The 22,454-nt window shown below is 42.8% G+C and overlaps 2 protein-coding genes across 2 annotated transcripts in view; both read left to right on the top strand.

Moving 5' to 3' along the window:
• LOC139940815 (meiotic recombination protein REC8 homolog) overlaps nucleotides 1-22,454 on the top strand; it is a 418,728-nt gene that overhangs the window by 49,768 nt on the left and 346,506 nt on the right. The window lies entirely within an intron of this gene.
• On the top strand, nucleotides 14,593-17,083 carry LOC139940787 (E3 SUMO-protein ligase ZBED1-like). The gene is made up of 2 exons (XM_071937166.1): nucleotides 14,593-15,678; nucleotides 16,155-17,083. The coding sequence occupies exons 1-2, from the start codon at nucleotides 14,593-14,595 to the stop codon at nucleotides 17,058-17,060; spliced, it is 1,992 nt and encodes a 663-aa protein (XP_071793267.1). The 3' UTR covers nucleotides 17,061-17,083.

Raw genomic sequence — 22,454 nt, 5'->3', positions numbered from 1 at the left:
TTCCCCACTTTAGAACATGCACATAGAAAACCCAAATATCACCCCGCTCCCTTCCCCCGACGTACGTTGACTAGTCCACCATGCCAAACCGGCTCAAGAAAACTTAGAGTATTTCCTTGCAGTCTCGATAAAAATTTACCCCTTTTTTGGCAACGGAAACAGACATCCGTGTCTCTCGGCACATACAACTGCTTCTCTTTGATGTCCTCGGGTGATAGAGGAGCGAACTCGGAGACGTACTTACGAAGGAGAGCCATAACATAAGCTACGTTACGATCGTAGAGCCATAACATAAGCTACGTTACGATCGTAGAGCCATAACATAAGCTACGTTACGATCGTAGAGCCATAACATAAGCTACGTTACGATCGTAACCGGTCTCGTGAAGCCTTGAGCAACTGAAGCCTGCCAGGTTTATGGACTTTTAAAGCCGACTTTGCCTGTATTGAACAAACGTGATACAAGTGCAAACAATCTGCCAAACCTCCTTTAAGAAGCTTCTTTTATTGAGCTCTAGTCTTATAGGAACCCCATTAACCGGGCCAGTTTCCTATATTATGGTGCCAAAACCGCTATAAAGGCACTCCCCATTTAGAACTCTCTCAGACCATACTCGATGCATAACCGCAACGCCATTCAGACTAAGGGGTAACTGAGGGGGAACTCCCCCCTGAGCCGTACCTATAAATACCGCCCTCCTACCAAGGCTAACTAAGGCCAAAGGCCAAACCAACAGAGGCACCAAACTTTCAGAGTGCACACCTCCAAGTCTATTTCCTAGGGCCTTCCCCTGCTGCCTGCCAAATCGGAAGTGTGGCATTCCCCGTTGCCTTTCCTTTTATTTCTAACTTTATAAGATACGAAAGTCCTGCTCCCCTACTAGCTAGCCTTTTTGGCCGGTAATCCACCCTTCCATTGATGATCATTCTGTCCTCACTAGGTTACTCTTAAGGGATCGTAGCCACCCCATGTCTGTAAGATAACAACTTTGAATGGGTATAATTTCCGCTTTTTCGGAGCCTTTTTCGGAGCCTTCCCATAGTTCTTTGCCCTCCTTCTGCTATGTTGCTTGTTTGCTTATACATCTGACGAAGACCCGGTGTGGATCAAAGCTAAGGCCATCTCCCCTACTGGTTCTACACAAGTATATAAACTTATTTTGTACGTCTAAAAGCCTCAAATCATGATCTCTGGATGTTGGCACTCTCCAAATACTAGACCTCATTTTGCCTGTAGAGATTTTCCAGCGTCCATTGGCCGATTAAACCAAAATACGCCTAAACCTAAGGGGGCACTCCCCGTTTTTCCCTAACTTCCAAGGCCCAAGCAAGGGGGACGCCCCAGTGCCGGCCAAGACCAAAAGAGAGGGGCACTCCCCGTTTAGAAACACCCATTTTCAGGGCTCATTACTCAGGGCACTCCCTCATTACGCAAGGCCTACCCAAGTGGGGCACTCGCCATCCAAAGCGTTTTTTTTTTTTTTTTTTTTTTTGAGTATTATAAATGGGATCACTCCCCGATGAAAAACCAAAGATAAAGCACTAGGTTACTCTTAAGGGATCGTAGCCACCCCATGTCTGTAAGATAACAACTTTGAATGGGTATAATTTCCGCTTTTTCGGAGCCTTCCCATAGTTCTTTGCCCTCCTTCTGCTATGTTGCTTGTTTGCTTATACATCTGACGAAGACCCGGTGTGGATCAAAGCTAAGGCCATCTCCCCTACTGGTTCTACACAAGTATATAAACTTATTTTGTACGTCTAAAAGCCTCAAATCATGATCTCTGGATGTTGGCACTCTCCAAATACTAGACCTCATTTTGCCTGTAGAGATTTTCCAGCGTCCATTGGCCGATTAAACCAAAATACGCCTAAACCTAAGGGGGCACTCCCCGTTTTTCCCTAACTTCCAAGGCCCAAGCAAGGGGGACGCCCCAGTGCCGGCCAAGACCAAAAGAGAGGGGCACTCCCCGTTTAGAAACACCCATTTTCAGGGCTCATTACTCAGGGCACTCCCTCATTACGCAAGGCCTACCCAAGTGGGGCACTCGCCATCCAAAGCGTTTTTTTTTTTTTTTTTTTTTTGAGTATTATAAATGGGATCACTCCCCGATGAAAAACCAAAGATGGTCACTCCCCATTTCAAACACCCATTTGTTCTTTTTTTTTTTTCTCATTTTTCTCATTTTTTTTTTCTTTTTTTTCCGGGTTTATTACTTGGGGCTCTCCCCGATGAAAAGCTAAACAAGAAGATGGGCTATTCCGTCCCCAATTAAAACACCAATTTTTCTGGGTTCATTACTGGGGCACTCCCCGAAAGAAAGCTAAACAAAGATGGACACTCCCAATTAAAAACACCCGATTTTCCGGGTTCAATACTTGGTGCACTCCCCGAAGGAGCTAACCAAAGATGGGAACTCCCCATTTAAAACACCCATTTTCCGGGTGTATACTTGGGGCACTTCCGGCTATAAAACTAACCAAAGATGGACACTCCCCATTACATAACCGATTTTGTCGGGTTCATTACTTGGGGCACTCCCCGAAGGAAAACTAACCAAGGATGGGCAATCTTAAACACCCGATTTTCCGGGTTCAATCCTTGGGGCACTCCCAGAAGGAAATCATACCAAAGATGGGCACTCCCCATTTAAAACACACGATTTTCCGGGTTCAAAACTTGGGGCACTCCCCGAAGAAGATGGGCACTCCCCATTTCAAACACCCATTTTCCGTGTTCATACTTGGGGCACTCCCCGAAGGAAAACCAAGGATGGGCACTTCCCATCTTAAACACCCAATTTTCCAGGTTCAATCCTTGGGGCACTCCCAAAAGGAAAGCTAACCAAAGATGGGCACTCCCCATTTAAAACACACAATTTTCCGGGTTCAATACTTGGGGCACTCCCAAAGAAGATGGGCACTCCCCATTTCAAACACCCATTTTCCGGGTTCATACTTGGGGCATTTCCGAACATAAAACTAAACAAACATAGGCACTCCCTGTAATGTCTTAATAGACTAACGAATTAAATCAACACTATTAAAAGCAATAATATACGAATTCAATCTCTACATCAACATGTGCTTTATTCTCTGTTCCTCAGTTTTCCATTCTGCCTCCGTGTGACCTTACACGAGGTCAACTCATTTGCATAACCGAGTGTGATTACGTGAACACTACACTCCCCATTTAAAACACCCGATTTTTGGGGTTCATTACTTGGGGCGCTCCCCGAAGGAAAGCTAAAACAAAGATGGGCACTCCCCATTTAAAACGCACATTTTGGGTTCATACTCGGGGTATTTCCGGATCTAAAGCTAACCAGAGATGGGCCCTCCCCATTTTTTCTTTTCTTTTGAGTTCGTTACTTTGGGGCACTCCCCGATGTAAACCTAACCAACGATGGGCACTCCCCGTTTAAAACACCCATTTTCTTGGTTTATACTTGGGGCACTTCCCGTGCATAAAGCAAACAAAGATGGGCACTCCCCATATTTACACCCGATTTTTCCGGGTTAATTATACTTGGTGCATTCCCCGAAGGAAAGCTAACCAAAGATGGGCACTCCCCCTTTTAAAACGGCCATTGTTTTGGGTTCATTACTTGGGGCACTCCCTGATGTAAAGCTAAACAAAATGGGCAATACCAATTTAAAACATCCACTTACCATGTTCATTACTGTGGGGCACTACCCATGCCTTATGCAAGGCTCACCAAGGATAGGCACTCCCATTTAAATTACAAATTTTTTCGGGTTTATCTAAAACATGGATGCAAAGCTAACCAAATAAAAGGGGGCTCTCCCCATTGGAGCACTGAACTCCGGACCATTATCTAGGGTACCGATCCGAAGCGCCGAATGTTTCGGATCTCAAAAGCTCTGCAGTTTAACCTCAACAAGAAAAAAAAAATGTTCTACGGCAAAGAACAAAACCTGGCGCCAAGCACGGAATTTTTTAACTAACTAGCACGACCCTCAATGGTGCATAAAGTTATCTCAACACACCACCATCCTCGATGGTTCTCGCTACCCCGATAAAATCAATCTTGTGTGTCTGTGTGCGCGCTGGCGCTTGCACTTACACTCCTGTACCCACTCACGCGACACCCATGGGCCCGCAAGCAATCCACCATGGACCCTTGATACCACCAAGAAACGTGCCATTGTTAACCTCTCAACGATTTTACAAAGGGTACCATTATGTCCCATACAAATGCACCCAAGCGCAAAAGGACCGGCCGCCATTGTGCCCGGCAAGTGAAACACATGTTCCCTAACATGGGTCTAAATGGTCGAAAATAAGAAAATTTACCTTTCCTTCCCGAAAGCATATACTATAGATACTACCTTGGTCCTAAGCCATCGACACCCACCCAGTGGTTTCACCATTGTCGTCCACTCCAGATTTCCCAATGGTAATTCGGGCACGAGGAATAAATCTTTTTAAAACTTTGGGACCTTCCGCCCAAAACGTCCATCCGGTGGACACCAGAATCGCGACTGACAAAGAGTCAGTCGCCCTCAACGCCCACAGCGGTGCAAATAGTGGCCAGTGGCCCATACAATTCCTCCTTCTAATTTAGCGCGCGCTAGGTATAGAGGTATTTTTAGGTTAGCTCCCTAGCAATACACATTGCAAGCGTTAAGATCATATTTCCGACATTGGGCCCATTCAGTACTTGGATAGGATACCGCCTGAGAATACTGGCCGTCTACGTTGTTTTTTACCGACATCCAGTGACTACTGGGTAAGATTTTTACAGTTTTCCCTGCTCCTGTAGAAGCCTCCTGCTCCTCCTACCGCAGAGAGACAACTAGACCTGCTCTCCTCCGTCTTTGGGCTACCCTGTGTCCTTTTTTCCGAACATCTATAGTCCCACATCAACGTCCTGGAAATGTTAGCAGTCTCCAACGTACTGCAACATTTCCAGTCGGATGCCAGGAGCCGTGCAGTCCTGGTGAGGTGCAACAAAGCCACAGTCGCGGCTTACATCAATCACCAGGGGGACACTCGGTCAGGACGCCTGTGTGCACTGGCTTGGGATCTCATCCAGTGCATACAGCGGGGGACAGCATTGTCAGCAGTCCACATCCCGGGCATAGAGAACATCACAGCCGACGCTCTGTCAAGAGGCTGGATTGCCCCGACAGAGTGGTCACTGTTCCCACAAGATCAACTCATCTGATCAACCGACCACACGTGGACTTGTTAGCCTTCCATGCAAACAACCAACTGCCAAACTACTGCGCAAGGGGCCCAGACCCCAACGCGTGGAAGATCAACGCTGAAAAATAGACTGCCGCCCACCACAGAATTTCCCAAAACATTAATAAAAAATTAAATGTTCTGCTGATATTGATCACATTGCAAGACTAAAATGTCATGTTTTTTTCGTGTTTTGTCATTTTAAATGCAGTTAGTAATTTTTTTTGCCAGAATTTCGATCAATAAAAACCTCAAGTGTGTTTCCCATGTAACTTGCCTCTTGCGAAGTTTTCTTCGTGAAATGTGCCCTGATGTTTTTATTGAACGAACTATAGTACAGTGCAGAAGGCGTACCGTCTATACAGTCTGAGCAGTGCTGGTACGGTGCACATGTACACGATGTATGTATGTACATGTGGTGTACACCAGTGGATGTGGTAGACCCTAGAGTGCACTATAAGTCTAGTCGTGAGGTTTTCGTGGGGATTTCATGCATTCCATGTACACACAAACAGTATCGCCACACAACAGTACAAGGGGTGTGTAAAGTCTAGTGCACGAGTTTGCGTATCCCGGATGCACATGTAGGCATGTAAACACGTTCGCTTCGTCCACACCTGTGACAGCGCGCTGGGTTTTAACTTGAATGAGATCTGTGTAAATTTTAAGATGGCCTCGCAACGTAAGCTGACGACTTTTTTGGAAAACGGAAAAGATTGGAAGATGATATAACAGTATCTCGTACAGCTTCAGTTAGTGCTGAGAATGAAACTGTACCTGAGACGATCGAGACAGTTACTCCACCTTAAAAGTTCAAGTTCAACTTCATCGCGGCGGGATACTACTACAACAAGCTAACAGCAGAAACTATTTCACAGTCTATTCACAACAAATGCATCACAATTATTTTGTATTAACACATTTTTGTAATTATTATTGTCATTATAGTTAAAAATTGTGATTCTTGAATCTTACATAATGTGCATTTGGCACGATTGGAATATTAATATTTAGCCCTGAAAACGATCCTTACAACAAAGAACGTGCGCACTGCTCGCAGTCTCTGACCAAGTTTAAATTCAGCTGCGCCCACCACTAAAAATGTCCTAGCTACAACACTGCTCTACAGGTAAGTATTCCCTCGTAGAACCAACCACACTACTAGGGATTTCCTATTCTATCAAGTATCAGATCAGTATCCTAAAAATAAACCAGAAAGTGAAACTAGAAGGAGGAATTGTATGGGCTATACTGAGGGGTGCAGTGTGTGTGGGTGATGTCATAGCCTTTGTTTTGTGTCAGGGGATTGCTTGCACATGCACATTATAAATGCATATGTAGGTATTGGAGGTGAGTATTTTCTATGAAATCCCTACAGATATGGGGAAATTTTGTTTTGCAGTAACACCATGTGTGTATCTGCTTGCCAGGTAGAGTTTGTTCTTTAGAGAACTTTCTTGCTATTCTACTACCGCGGAGTAGATTTATCTGATTGTTTGGGAGACTTCTCAGGTCTCAAAAGAACTGTCCTGCTTTTTAACTACCACCTTGGCGGAAGGTATAGACCGATCCAGGTGCGCAAGTGCTTGGCACCGCCGTGCCCTGCGCTCCACTGCTGGGGTGTCTTTGAGCCTTGTTTTGTGCGGAAAGATATAAGAAAATCGTTTTCCTTTTCACTTTTGATGGGAATTGAATGTCTTCCTCGACAATCTATGAAATTACCTTGATGTGGCTGCTTGATATAACAACGTACTACATTCTTGATAAATTTTTAAAATTAAGCAGAAAGTAAAATACTGAAATTCTGACAAAATACCTTGCCGATGTAATGCATTTTAGCGACTACATATTATGCAGTTTCCGCGTCTTTGACCCCTAACTCGCCTAAGACAAGCACCTTTTTCAAGATGATCCGGCTTCTATTTTGTTGTAAATGTTTGTGGTCGTGATCTACATTGGTCTACTTCACTCTACTTGCCTGTAGAGCGAATACTACAATTGTATTGTTCCCTATGCCGGCAGGCAAATAGCTAAGAGTTTTACATACAATAGCGCCCTCAAGTGTCCTATCCCCGAACACCTGTGGCATGCGCACCACCTTGGCGTCCTCTTTTCCTCTTAGCAGGCAGAGCAACGGACGAAAAAAGACTATCAGCGCGAGCGGCGACTTTACCAACTCGTTTTGGGGGACTTTTGTTTTTCTTTACATTTGCCAACGATTTGGGTGGGAGAAAATGTAACGAATTTGCATCGAACGTTCTTGTGACGTCATGCAAGTAATTGTGGCTTCTTATTGGCCAGCAACTCACCACGCTTAATGCATTATGCCCCCTCGGGTCTCTGAAGCCGGAGGGCATCCCCCCTCCGCACGGCTCAGAATACTTGGCCCGCACCGACCACATGGATTCCTCCACGACGGTTGGTGACGGCCTTTTGCGAGGTTTTCCAACCCACAAGGCACCCGCCCACACCATAGGCTGTGGGGTGCTGGCCATGGGGAGAAGGATTATGGGTGCTGAGTCGGGTACCTGGGACTCCCCGGGATACCCCACTCACAGGGCCCGCCCTCGTCTTCGAGTTTCACCCGTTGTTCGGGCATGCCTGTCACTCAGGTTTCCTCGGAGAGGGCCTCGGATTTGTCCCGTGAGCGGGTACCGAACAAGAGGCAGAAGACCAAAAAGGACCGTCATCTGCGGTCGTCTGACGACTCCTCGCCTGACGCCCATAGGAAACGCCTTCGGGTAGCGAACCGCTATCCCGAGACGAATTCCTTACGTCTTTCCAGACCTTAGCGGCCTCAATATCCGGTCGGCGCGAGGTCCAGGAATTTTCCCAGTTTTCAGGGCTGTACACCCAGGCCGACCAGTCCGGTCATGGCTGGGTGCGCCAGGATCGAGGCGGCGTACTGTGCACGGTCAGCCGGGCACCGGCCTCCCCTCCCAGCCACCGTCCCACGGTCACCGCACAGGAGGTTGCATGGGGTGTGATGGATCAGGGTGATGTGCGGTCAAGCACGGGTGCACGTTCACAATCCCAGACGGGGATTAGCATACATCCTTCGGGGTCCTTTGTATCCGATCGAGATGCAGAGCCGGGTGTTGGATCTCCCCGCCAAGAAAGCGGAGGACGCCCCCGCTGAACGGTGGTCTTTTAAGAGGAGGACTGGCCCCGCTCCGAGGAGTGGGAATATTTTCCCGGCTTTGCCACTCGACCGTGTATGCGCTGACCGCATCGAGGGCATTATTCGGTATCCTCTTGGACGGCCTACCCCAAGCAGGAGGATTTATATTACCAATTTCCCCCTGGGGATTTCGATAAATATTTTTCGATCCGGTTCTACCGGACTCAAGGCCAGCAGCGGGCCCAGTCGAGCCGTGGTTTTCGTGCGTCCACCCCCCGGTATCCTGGGGCGTGGCGGAAGTGACTTCCCTGTCTCCAGGCGACCCCCCATGTCCACTTTCTTCTTAGTTCCAAAGAAGGAGGTGGACACTTGGCGGCCGATCCTGAATTATCCGCCCAAAGCGCTTCCGTATGGAAACACTGCGGGCATCCTCGAATCCTGGGACCTCTTTAGCGTACTGTCAGCACTAACCAAACCCCCTTTCGAACCGCTGAGTGGAGCCACATTGCTACACTTAACGGTCAAAGTGGCCTTTTTGGTGGCGGTCGCTACGTCTCGCCGACGTAGTGAACTCTACTCCCTTACACTGGCGGCAGGGCACATCCGGTGGGAACCCGGAGGAGTCCGCCTGGGCACTCTGCAGCAGTTCTCGGAGCGCGAATTCTGATATGATCGTCCAGGGCACTCAGCAGCAGTTATTGGCGTGCGAATTCTGATGTCTAAAACTGGGCATTGAAGTACGCCTGGTTTGACCTCTTAAAACCGAAGATAAACCGGATCGGGTTTAACTTTGTGCTGTCTGAATGCAGTTTTTTTGTATTTTTACGACCACCCCCCGCTGCTCCTAAAAGTTAAACCGGTAAAGGTACAACTTAGTACGCTGTCTGAACATACCCTATGAAACCCAAGGTGATCCCCTGAGCCTTCTATTTTACCAAGGCTGTAGAACGCTCAGAAGATCATCCATGGTTTCAACCATAGCAGCCATTGTTTCATAACACCCCATACATATCGGGTGTCATGGCTGAGCGGATAAGCCCACAGAACTCAAGCTCTGGTGTTTCTGTTCAGCAGAGTGTGGGTTCAAATCCCGCTTGTAACACTTGTGTCCTTGAGCAAGACACTAAACTGTAATTGTTTCCACCCAGGGGTAAATGGGTACCTGTGAGGGCAGAGATGGTTCTTGTGATTGATTAGCTTAGTGCGCTACATATTTGGCGGCACATGCTGTATACTCCCCAAGGAGCTGAGATGGTTTAAGGAATGACTTAAGGCCCAGTGACCAGGGGTAATAATGTGGAAGCGCTTTGAGACATGGTGTATAGAGCGCTATATGTATATAAAAACCAACTATTATTATTATTATTATTTTTATTATTATTACTATAGGTTTTCTCGGTCAAATTCGGCAAATGAGCAGTCAATTTCATTTTCATGCGTTTTGTCTCTCCAGTTGTTACTGCGTTTCAAATTCAGAATTCGCCATTCAATTTCGTTTTGGGTCGAGTCAAATTCCTTTAGCACTTTGTTCAATTTAGCGTAGCGTCATTCTTTTTCGTGACACGCACCTCAAGAAGCGTCTGCGAACTTGAATGCTGCTTTGATGAATTGTTAAATTGAATGGTTATTTTGTCAATTCGAATAACGCAACATTACATTTGACTAATCCCAAAACGAAATCGTATGACCCTTTTGAGAAGCATTCGATTTTGCGCGAAATAGAATAGCTTGGTGGTTAAATTGGCTGCTCATTTGCCGAAATTGACCGAGAAAACCTATAATTAAGAGATGTTAAATTTGTATCGGGGATAAAGAATATTAATTTTGGTTTTTACCCATACACCGATGTGTGTTAGCACTGTATACTCAGTATGGGGTGTCGTGACCGAGCAGATAAGAGCATATTATTGGGGGTTTCGGCCATACGCCGTAACCACCTTCGATTTCATCAAGATTTTTTATCTTTTTTATTATTATTATTATTATTAGATGTTCGGGCCAACAGCCCGAAACACCTCTTATTTTTGTTCGTTTTTTTTTTCTTTTTCTTCCGGCACAAAAGAGAGGTTGAAAATTTCAAAATTCACGTCTAAAGAACAACGTAAATCCCCATTGGTATGTGCATAAACATTGCACGTGGGCATACACACAACGTGTAGTGTATTAGCGGAAAGTTCGTTAAAAGTCCGTAAATGCCTCGCAGACGTGATCCCATTTTGATCTCATCTTCTGGTTCAAAATCGAGTTTGAAAATTCACAATTTCTTATATAAAGAACTACGAAATTTCCCCGTTGGTTGTGCGCCATAGCGTGATATGCATAGAGCTATATAGCTATGCAGAACGCTGCGAAACGATTTCATTTCAATCTTCAGTGTCAAATTGTTCAAATGTTACCCTTCTGATGGCTTAGTGGTCAATGTGGAATTGAAGACGAAGTTTCGCTGACATGGCCACATACTTCAGTGATTCATGGGACTTTTAATTATGTGAGAAAACAACAGTACAAAATGACGAACATTGGTCATGTTTTGGTTAAACACCGAGAAGAATAGAGACGTTACATCGATCGACCACTCCCCCCGGGTGAAGGGCGTTTTGGGCCCACGGAATTCACGTCAGTATTACGATATCTATTACTTCTTGAACTTAGCATAATCATCAATTGTTTTGATTATTTGTTAAAACAACTATCCAAGTTATTTTGAGTTAAATATTTTGAAGAAAGAAAATCTCTGGAATAACATAAGCCCTTTCAAACTTTCTCTAGTAGGAAAGGACGTTACGTAAACTAATCTGTTTCTACCTCAATGCACAGACATGGATGTTACAATACAAAACATTCAAAGAAAACAGAATGGTTAAAGCATAAGGCCCAAGCAATTAGGAGTGGTCTTGCTAAAATAAACTGCCGGATTAAACAAAACTTTAGTACAAACAAATCAATAAAACAATCCAGATTTTCATCTTCTTCTCTTCGTCCCTTGTCCTCGAACAAAAGCACACTTCCCAAACTCGTATGAACTTGAAACTTTGCACATAGTTAGATATGCATTAGGAGTGGAATAATGTGATAGTTAGGTCATGATGACGTCATCCATTCTTGAGTAATAAAAATTCAAATTATTATTTCAAAAAATCATTTTTGATCCACGTGATGGATTCTCACAATCGATACATAATCGAAAAGGTCGTTAAAAACTCTGTAAAGGCCTCGCAGACATGATCGACCCCATTTTCACCTTGTCTTCTGGTTCAAATCAGATTTTTTGCGTATTTTGGTCAAAAATACATTTTTTGTTTTGACTACTACCGCACTGCGTTGATCACACCGGTTCTCGTCCGATCAGTGAAGTTAAGTAACATCGGGCCCAGTCAGTTGTTTGTTTTTGTCTGTTTTTTATTTTTTTTTACTTTTAAAAAAAAAATATTATCAATAGAGCGTGAAAAAGCTTCATGAAGAATAGTCTTCGTTCAAGGCGGTTAAAACATACATGCCCCTTACAGTCTTTTCTTCAGTCGTCAGTCAATATTTCCTAAGTTCATATTTCCTAAACTACATAAGCTATTTTGACAATCTGTACATCATATGAAAGGGCTTTACGTACTTGACAGAAATGGATATGTTGGTGAACTTTCGTTGACCTTTTGACCTGTTTAAACGGGAAGTGACTATGAAATGATTTGAAAGGGCGTGGTTTATTGTCTTTTAGGTCGAAATAAACATCCTTTGATGCTTTACCATCACACCATACAAGTCTGGCAAAGGTCTGGTTTAAAACAAATATTACCGATGACGTCACCAAACATACACTTTTACTAGATGACGTAATCATGTGGTTTTGACAGTTTTTGCAATTTGAATCATTTATTACAAATCTTGAGAACAAAGCAAGGTGTAATATTTGTTTTTTAATCCAGGCTTTTACTCCCGGAAACCGAACACCTTGAGTTTGTTCACAAACTCTCAATCTCTAGTTTTTAATATTATAATTATTATTATTCTTCTTTCCAAAAATTCTCATAACATTTACGCGTACAAATTTGTGAGCGTTCGTTCTCAGGAACTAAAGTCCTAAAAGACACAAACAATACATCAAATGAAAGCCTGTGTTCTAACTTAGATCAAGCAGCAGTTCGACCGAGGGTTTTTAATCCTTTGTTGACGATATTTACGATTTAAAAAGATGTATCGTCGACAAAGCATGATCGTCTTGTGTGTGTACATTGCACGTAATTCAGGCTGTACATCGCATATGGCCATCACTGCACACTACAGGCATTGCTTCCCACGCTAGGCATCGTAACACGCTGCATACGGCCGGCCAGCCAGAAAACCACACATAGCCCATAGTCCACACGCATTGCATCATTCATTTTGGTGCGCTGCTTCGCTTCTACAGTTAATGGTGAACCTGTATAGCGCCCTCTTGCTTTTGGAGAGTCCTCGAACTACGGAAGCGTTTGGAATATTAGTAAGGGAGCACGTATCTATTTAACCGCCCGAGAGCTAGACCGATAGTGGCCGAACCTGAAGGTTTTCCGCTCTGAAAGCTTTTACAAAAGAAATGACTGGTGTCATGAATAATCCACATATCGGGGGTTAAAGTTGCTCACCTTTTCTCATTAAACCTTCACAACCTCAACACAATGGTTGTTGGGTCTGGATGGGTCCAGGCGGCAACAAAAGGCATGACAAGTCCTTTTCAAGTGGTTGGCAATTAGGCCTGGACGATATCAAGATAATATCGTCACGATACGACATTGAAAACGATATCGTCAATATCGATGTTGGTTTTGAAAATCTCGATATATCGTGACAAAGACGATATTCTCAGAATATCGTTGATAATTAAAAAAAAATCAACAGAAATGCTTGCGCAGACGTCGCAAACATAAGAAAACTCTGTTACTCTATGGTACATGGAGGTTACGTGCCACGTGTCAATAGATTGCCTGAGACGGCCCTTTGGAGGCTATAAAATGTAATCGGTCGGCTGCGTTTACGATGTACATGTGTATAACAATACCCAAGGTGTGATAGTCGGCAAGCGGCGCTCAAAGACTTTCTTATCTGATCTTAAACTCGTTCAACTCGAAGGCGCCCGCACAGTGGTTCCAGGACAAGGCCGTAAATGTAATTTAATACATCTTGCAGTTTCGATTTTTTAGGGGTAACTTGCAGCAGAGGTTCCAAAATATTTGATTGAGAACAGATTTTCAGTCGAGAGAGCAACATGGGAAGATGGAAGTTGTTTCATAAAATAAATGAAATTGTTAAACATAATGCTCAGGAAAAAAGGTAGGGGCCTACTGCAGTAAAAATCAGAAGAGAGAGATTATTTTTAAGTTCTTAAACACTCTTGGACACTATTGGGAATTCCTCTAAATAATTATTAGCATAAAATATGGTATCTGGTAATATTGATAGTTTAAAACATTGCAAGAAACGGCTCCCTCCTTAGTAACGGAGTTTTCGAGAAAAAAGTATTTTTCCACAAGTTTGATTTCGAGACCTTAGATTTAGAATTTGAGGTCTCGAAATCAATCATCTGAAAGTACAAAACTTGGTGTGACAAGGGTGTTTTTTCTTTCATTATGTCCTCGCAACTTCGATGACCGATTGAGCTCAAATGTTCACACGTTTGCTATTTTATTACGCACATGTTGAGATACAGCAAGTGAAAAGACTGGACTTTGACAATTACCAGTAGTGTCCAGTGTCTTTCAAATGGTTTTGCCGCGATCTCTTTTTCGTAAATTTTGGTTGAATTATGAAAGGATAGCCAATGTTTCACTGCATCAATGTTTTACTTATAAAATATTGTACCAGAGCGCATTTACGACCTGATATTTTGTCCGGTGTAAATATACGGGGATGATGGTTTAGGGGGAATCAAAACAGTGCAATAAAAATACTGAACGAAGAAAAGGCACCAACTCCACAAATAAACCTTGCATGAAGACGCACCAAACGTCTGGCACCTAAACTAATCTCCTAGCATCACTGATGTCCTTGTTTATTTCGTAAGAAGTACACCCTGTAAGAAGGGAGACCCTTCATTTTTGTTTAGCCCCAGTTGGTGCCAAAATCAAATCGTCCATGGTTCAGCTTGTAATTTCGCTCTGAGATCGTTAGCTCTTCAAGAGAATTTCTACATTAGTCTGTAAAGTCAAAAATAAATTATCTGTACCCGTTGGCATAATTTTTACTTCAACGAGAAATTATCGCATTAACTCTCTCTCTGTGCGCTGACACTATGCTAAGCCAACTAGATCCTGAGGTGAAGGGAGACTCAGATTCAGACGGTGAAACTCCCGGTCCATCTTCTAGCTCCAGTCACAGCCGATCAAGTGCTCCAAATCTCGTTTTGAAGCAAAAGACGTCAGCAGCAGTTTGGGCTCATTTTGGATTCGTTCCAGATGCTGGTGGAAAAATACCAGCCAACGAAAACCAGGCAATCTGCCGAATATGCCACCGTGAAGTAAAAGTACGACAAGGTAGCACTAGTAACCTCTACACTCACTTAAAGGCCAACCATCCAGCCAAGTTTAGTTCTGTAGCCCCCGGAGCAAAATCAAAACAGCCACAACCGTCAACATCTCAACAAGCATCCCGGCAATCCACCATCCAGCAGTCCTTCTCCAAGCACACTAAGTATGACCGCAAGAGCAAAATATGGACAAAATACACAGATGCGGTCACATTCTGCATTGCTAAAGATATGCTTCCCTTCACCACTGTTGAGAAGGAGGGGTTCAGGCACCTACTTCATACCATCGATGCCAGATACGAACTCCCAAGCCGTAAATATTTCAGCCGAACGGCAATACCGACGAAGTACAACGAGGTTCGGGCGAGAGTTGCCGAAGAAGTCAGGCATGCCGAATTATTTTCGGCAACCACCGATCTGTGGTCTGGAGAAAACCTGCAGCCGTACCTAAGCTACACTGTACATTTCGTGGACGAGAAGTGGGCTCTCCTTAGTAGGTGTCTCCAAACGTCATACATGCCCGAAAACCACACTGGTGAGAACATTGCGTCGGCCATGAAGGGCACTTTGACAGCATGGGGTTTAAGGGAAGAGAAACAAATTTGCCTCACTACGGATAATGGGACGAACATGATAGCAGCGGCTGAGGCCAATAAGTGGACCCGTCTTTCATGCTTTGGGCACAACCTCAACCTTGCAGTGACAAACTCCATGAAGAATGATAGAAGGATCGATCGTGCGGTGGCTGTATGTAAGAACATCGTCGCTGCTTTCTCCCACTCATGGAACAGAAGAAGGGACCCCGTGAAGGAACAGGCGGCCCTCAATCTCCCAAAGCACTGTCTAGTTACGGTATGTATACTAACGTTAAAAGTTTGGTTTAATGAACAATGTAACAAAACTGTAGAGAAAATTATACCAATGACACATTTCAATCAATGAACAAAATACTGCACGCACGAAATGTATCGGTTATTACACTTAATATAAGGGCAAAAGAGCCCGTTTTTTTTCCTTAAAAGAAAGTTTTTTTGATAGTATTTTGACGGGAAGAATGTCCTCTGTCGAGAAAAACATCTTCAATTTTGTTTAGAATAGATATCAAAGAAGTATGAAATCGACTCAAAAGAAAAACACAAAAAATTTCAAACTTTTATTCAAATTTTGTAGTTTTTTTTTTTTTTATTGCCAACTGAACTGATTTTATTTCGAAACAATTTTGAAAACAAGTTGATTATAGTTACCTTGTTTATATTCTTAAAATGAGACAAATGTTACTTTTCCATATAAGTAATTTATTTATATGTTTTTATTTTAATTTCTTTTAGGAAGTAAGTACACGATGGGGATCTCGGCACAAGATGATCGGCCGATTCTTGGAGCAGAGGACCGCTGTACAGCGTGTATTGATGGCTAATCGTGACACCTCTCAACTGGTCCCGAGGTGGCAAGATATAGACGTGTTGGAGGCGGTCCAGAAAGCCTTGGCACCCGTTGCCGATTTTACGGACATTATTTCAGCCGAGAACTATGTAACAGTGTCATCGATCGTTCCTCTTATGCACCTTCTGTCAACAGACATCATGGCAGCAAAAGAGGACGACGTCCAACTCACCAAAGACATAAAGACCCGGATCGTTGAATACATGGAGGGGAAATACAACGACGAGACGGGAATGGCAACCCATGTTCTCCTGCTCCACGTCACAACCCTACTGGATCCTAGATTCAAGGGGGAATACTCATCGGATGTTCTTTTGCCCAAGGCAATTGACATGGTTTGCCTTGAGGTCGTATCCAGTATAGACCATGATGAGCAGCAACAGGAGCGCGAGGCACTTGTGGAAATGGAAGGTGATGATCAACCCCGCCCCCACTCCCCAGACCCAGTCACCCCGCCCCTAAAGAAAAGATTGACTCTCGGGTCTCTTTTTAAAGGAAGAGGAAACCAGCGCCAGGAGAGACCGGCAGAGGAAACTGTAAAACTCCAGCTAGAAGGCTATCTTGCAATGCCATGTATTGATAGCGATGATAATCCCCTTCAGTGGTGGAAAGACCATGAGAGACAATTTCCAACAATAGGACGAATTGCCAGGAAGTACCTCTGTATTTGTGCGACTAGCTCGTCATCCGAGAGGCTGTTTAGCACGGCTGGGAATGTGTTTACACCCACCCAATTATCACTCAACCCTGAGAAGGTTGACATGCTGGTCTTCCTGGCGAAGAACTTGTAGTTACTGCTGTCCACGTATATTGTTCTTTTATTTCAAGGATCCTCGCTTCCAGTCTGTTTTGATGTTATTTAAATATTTTAATTATATACATGTACACTTAAAATTAATGGTTTTTTTTGGGGATGGAACACTTTCAGCGTCTTACAAGTAAGACCTAATATTTTGATTTGGACATGAGAAAAAAAAACCTCAAAAACGAAATAAAAATATACATAATTTTGCGGTATGTAATAATGCCTATAATGTTTAAAGCACTTGTACTAAACGGAAATAAAACAAAAAACCGCAATTTGGAATGTTGGCAGTTGTACGTAACAATTCAAACGACCACAAATTAAGTAAATCAAACTGTACAATGGTTTGGCAGTTTGAATAAAATAAAAACAACTTAGCCACTTAGCTTACAACTTCTTGACGCGGCAGCTGGACGTAAAAAAAGGTTATACATACCTCGGCCTATTTCTATTTGACAGCGGGACTTTAAAAAAAAACGTTATGAATTTTTGCGGCCTTTATCATTTGTAAATAAACGTAGTTTTTGGAGAAAGTTGTTGATATTAATAATTGATGATCGCACTGAGGTTACACAATGCACTCGCTGATTGGCAGCGAACTTGAAAAGGGTTACAAAATGTACATTTGCGGCCTTTGTCATTATGTAAATACACGTATTGATTTTTCTTGAGAAACTTGTTGATTTGAAAACAAAATTACAACGCACTGAGCTTATAACGCTATTGCGTATTTGACAGCGGGACTTAAAAAAGGGTTATGATTCTTTGCGGCCTTTGTCATTTGTAAATAAACGTAGTTTTTTGAGACAGTTGTTGATATTAATAATTGATAATTGATGATCGCACTGAGGTTACACAACGCACTCGCTGATTGGCAGCGAACTTGAAAAGGGTTACATTTGCAGCCTTTGTCATTTGTAAGTACACGTACTGTGTTTATTTATTTTTTTTTTTTATATTTTTTTTTTTTATTTAATAAAAAATTAACGACGCACTGAGCTTACAAAACGCAGTCGCTGATTTGGCCTAGAGACTTTAAAAAGGGTTATGATTATTTGCGGTTTGTCATTTGTAAATAAACATATTGTATTTTTTGTTTTGATTTTTATTTTGTTATTTTGTTGATACTTGATTTGATAAAAAATGACGAACGCACTGAGCTTACAACGCATTCACTGATTTGGCAGCGAGACTTGAAAAAGGGTTGTGATTATTTTGCGGCTTTTGCCATTTGTAAATAAACGTACTGTTTTAATCTTGATAAATTTACTTGTATGTGTGATTGCTTGTTGTTCTAATAGTTAATGCAATTTTATAGTGATAAAAAGGTGTTCGAAATACATCGTCGTACACCTCGCATTTAAAACACTGTCCCCTTCCATGCTTATCACATTTATTTTTCTTCAAAATCCCCACTCCCCAGCCCCGCCAAGAAATAAATAATACTTCCGCAAACACACCAATGACTCCCCAGGTGACAGACAGCCCATGCGGACAGTCCAATTAACTATAGCCCGCCTCCACCTCCCCGTCCCTTTGTACGCCGACCAGGCGATATTTATGAAGTAAAAATAGTAGGCCTCACAAAAATAACAATGCATCATCTCGCACGCCCCCCCCCCCCCGCCCCCCTCCCCCACCCGTTCCTTTGTACACCGACCAGGCGGTATACTGCATGTATTACATTCTCAGACATCGCTCAACACCCCCTCCCCCCCCCCCCCCACGTTCCCTTTGTACACCGACCAGGCGGTCTCCACAGAGAGTAAAGAGTATCATTACATTATCAGATGCCTTCAACCGATCAGATGGATGGACCAATAGGATTAAGGTTTTGCTCAAGTTGTAAAGCTTCCAGGAATCGTGCATGTGTCCCCACAACGTTTGTTTAAGAGCTTGTTTTGACCTATTTTTTAACCATTTATAAGGCCGTTTTTTACTTGAAAAATTTGGTGATATATCGTCATATCGGCGATATTTACCTGACGATATATCGCCAGTCAAAATTTTCGATATCGTCCAGGGCTATTGGCAATTAAGGGATTATAAGTTTACTGCCCTCAACTTCAGACTGAATAGGCTGTTTGAAACAGCCAGAATGATTTAACTTTTATTTCGCTACCACAAGTCATGTGCACCGAGACTTACACTAATTTGCTGATTTTAAAACAACTGATTTATTCCTCCATGCATGTACAGTTGCACAAGGTCTGCCGTGTTGGTTTGCTCACAACAACACTACCACAGGTCGTGTGCTAGACGTGTTGGTACAATTGCGTGCGTAATACATTAAGGGAACCTACTAAAGAGCGCCCTCTTTTTACTCTAATTTTTCCTTCCTTTTTTTTCTACCGAGAATAATGAATACCAACCACCCGCCAAGTGTTTGTTTATTTAAAGACATTTTTCAAAATGATTTTGCGTCAGTACACAAAATATGGTGTGATAACAATATTTCAGTGCCTATAAATTGTGAACGTGTGCTGAACGATAATGGATATTAATACATTGTTGTTTTTTGTGAGGTAAGGCTTTCCCCGACGGACTTCTCTTTGCGTCGCAGAGCCAGGTAGCATATACCGGCCGGTCGATGCAATGCATGATCGAATCGTAAACCAAGATTATTTTAGGGTTTTTGCAACACGTTTCTGAAACATAAAAAATGAACTGAAATATGATGTATTTTATAAATAATTGGACCAAGTATTCGTCACCGGGCGAAAACAAATAAACATTGTGGATTTCCTAAAATGTATGTTTGTTCAATTTTTTCAGAAAATCGATCGCCGCGATCCGTAAACAAACTTATCAAGTTGGAACGGCCTAAGTCCACCCTTTATGGTTTGTTCCTACGGAAGAGTAGGCCTACCAAGTGTTTTTATATTTTTAACAGCAGAATTTAGTTGAAGAAATCATTCCTTATTTATTTTTGCAAATGCAGTCATAACATAGAAACCAGCAATAAACTATAAACAATATAAGTTTATGGCCAGGACTGATTACTAATCCGGGCACAAAGGGGCTTTGTCCAAGTCATCAGGGATTAACAGTCGCTCATCTATTCCTTTGTGTACCAAAAGCTAGGAAGCAGGGGCAAGGAGATCATGAATATGCAGGTTACCAAACCAAGCGGTGTGCATTCACCTGTTGATAATAATGCTCATTACAGCACCGGACGATTCGGCCAGTTTCGGCCTAGCTCTCGGGGGGTTATATATATACGTGCTCCTTAATAGTAGCGGTTTATCCCCACGTAAATTCATTGAATTCTCCCACCACCATTCATTTTAAGGGTCTGTGTGGTATAGTTTATTAATAAATTTAGCCTTGGCGTAGTAGTTAAGTTTATTATTTAAAAGTTTATTATTTAAAACTTTATATCATCTGAACGACATGTGAAGAGAATCCTGAAATATCAATTCATATACCAAATAAGAAATATGAAACATAACAGTTTGTGAATCTCTCAAAACATTTTGCATGCTTGTAAGACTAATTTTTTATATGCAAGGGCAACAAATTGTATTTAATGAAGTAAATGTTTACTAATCTATTAATAATTAAAAGCACATAAAAGTGACATCTCTTGGTGAGTGCTACCTACTTGTACCAAATCATTTGATTAATATGATTTAGACATTGTGAAATAAAAAGTCATAATTTAGATGTTAAATTAATCAATGAAAGAATCGGGATCTTTCTGAATCAACTTGTCTCACAGGGAAGTAGTGAGATGGGTTGCGCAGATTCCACAATGGGTGTTTTTCCTGTTTGGGAGGGATGAGAATTTCTGTTTGCTTGCAATTGATCAGTATTTGGGTAAATTTGAGGCGATGGGCCTGCCTATGATTAAAAAGAGTTTTGTTTCCACTTCGCCTTGCCTTGGTAGTTTATTATTTACAATTCATTATTTAAAACTTTATATCGTCTGAACCATACTGAAAAGAGTTATAATTGTTGCTCTAAAACAGGTAGCTCCTGCACCAAATGTCTTAAAGTCACAATGTTTATGCCATCTTGTAAGTCTTGACACAAGTGCATTTTTTTAAAACATCAACTTTGACCTTTCCTTTCAATCCAAATAAGAAATTCAAATGGCTTACGTCCAAACTTAGCATTTTTTTTATATGACGCGTGATTTTGTCCATATAAGGTGATGATATTTTCTCTTTTTGTTCCACCAACAGCCGAAACTCCAGTGTTTGTTTGCTACAAACTTATGTCTAGTTATTATTATTATTATTATTTACCCTGAACCGAGGATTTACCGCAGTCATCTTTTTACGGGAATTTACAACAATACAGCTGGAGCAGATCAAAAAATTAATAAAATAACGCACAGTCATGTTATCTGAAAAGGGTGACAGACTATATTGTATCCTTGCTCACGCCCACGTCTGCGCTAATGATTAACGTACTGATTGGGTTCGTGGCGTGTCATTCAGCATTAGACTAAATGTTACGTCTCGGTACCTTCCCTCTACATGCACTCCTGAAGTGGTGCATTCCTTATCAGATCTTACTACAGGCGCACCAGTCGTTGCAGATGAATTCTCACGGGGTCGAGCACGGGGTGCATACCCCATCAGATCTTTCGTCAGTTCAACACTTCCGATTCACACCATCTAAAGTGCATGTTCGTTGACAGACCACCCACTCAAAGGTATACTCCTTCCAGGGACCTTCTTCATTAAACCAGCTGGATCTTGTTCTCTTCATTTGCTGACAAGGTAAACAGTCTTTCTGCTAGCGGCCTCCATGGCCCGTCGTAGAAGTAAATCTCATGGAATCTGTCCTTAGAACTGGGCCACTTGCGCTGGGAACCTGGGGGCGTTTCAACTTTTACCACATATTGGACTTTTGACTAAGAATCAGTCGCCAAATTGTTCACTCCCAGATATCTTTGTCCCAAATCTTACATGTTTTTCAAGCATCAAGGAGGACAAGCTATGGTGCCCTGTCCGCAGTCTGAAACTCTTGATTGGAAGAAAGGGCTGCTGGGTAACAGAATGCAGCTATTAGCATGACAGTTCTGCCAAACCATGCGGCCTCTCCAACAGCTATTGCTTGACACTGCTCTAGAATGCGAAGGTCATGGGTTCGAATCCCACCCGAGTAAAATGCCTGTGATTTTTTTTCACAGGACTCGGGGGGGGGGGGGGGGGAATTACTGAGTATACAGTGCTTCATACATCGGTGTATATGGGTAAAAACCAAAAATTAAAAGCTATTGCTTGGTCAATTGTTGAAGCTATAACATCAACTACAACACCCGAGCCTGCTGCTACTCGGCCTCTTGGTCAATGACTGGTCCTCCAAGTAGAGCATATGAAAACAAGCCAGCGTTATCTCTGCCAGGCGAACCGCTAATGCTGAAAAA

This window comes from Asterias amurensis, chromosome 8, assembly GCF_032118995.1.
Source record: "Asterias amurensis chromosome 8, ASM3211899v1".
NCBI lineage: Eukaryota > Metazoa > Echinodermata > Asteroidea > Forcipulatida > Asteriidae > Asterias > Asterias amurensis.
Note: the sequence above shows the minus strand (reverse complement) of the source record. Positions and strands in the feature narration are given on the sequence as shown.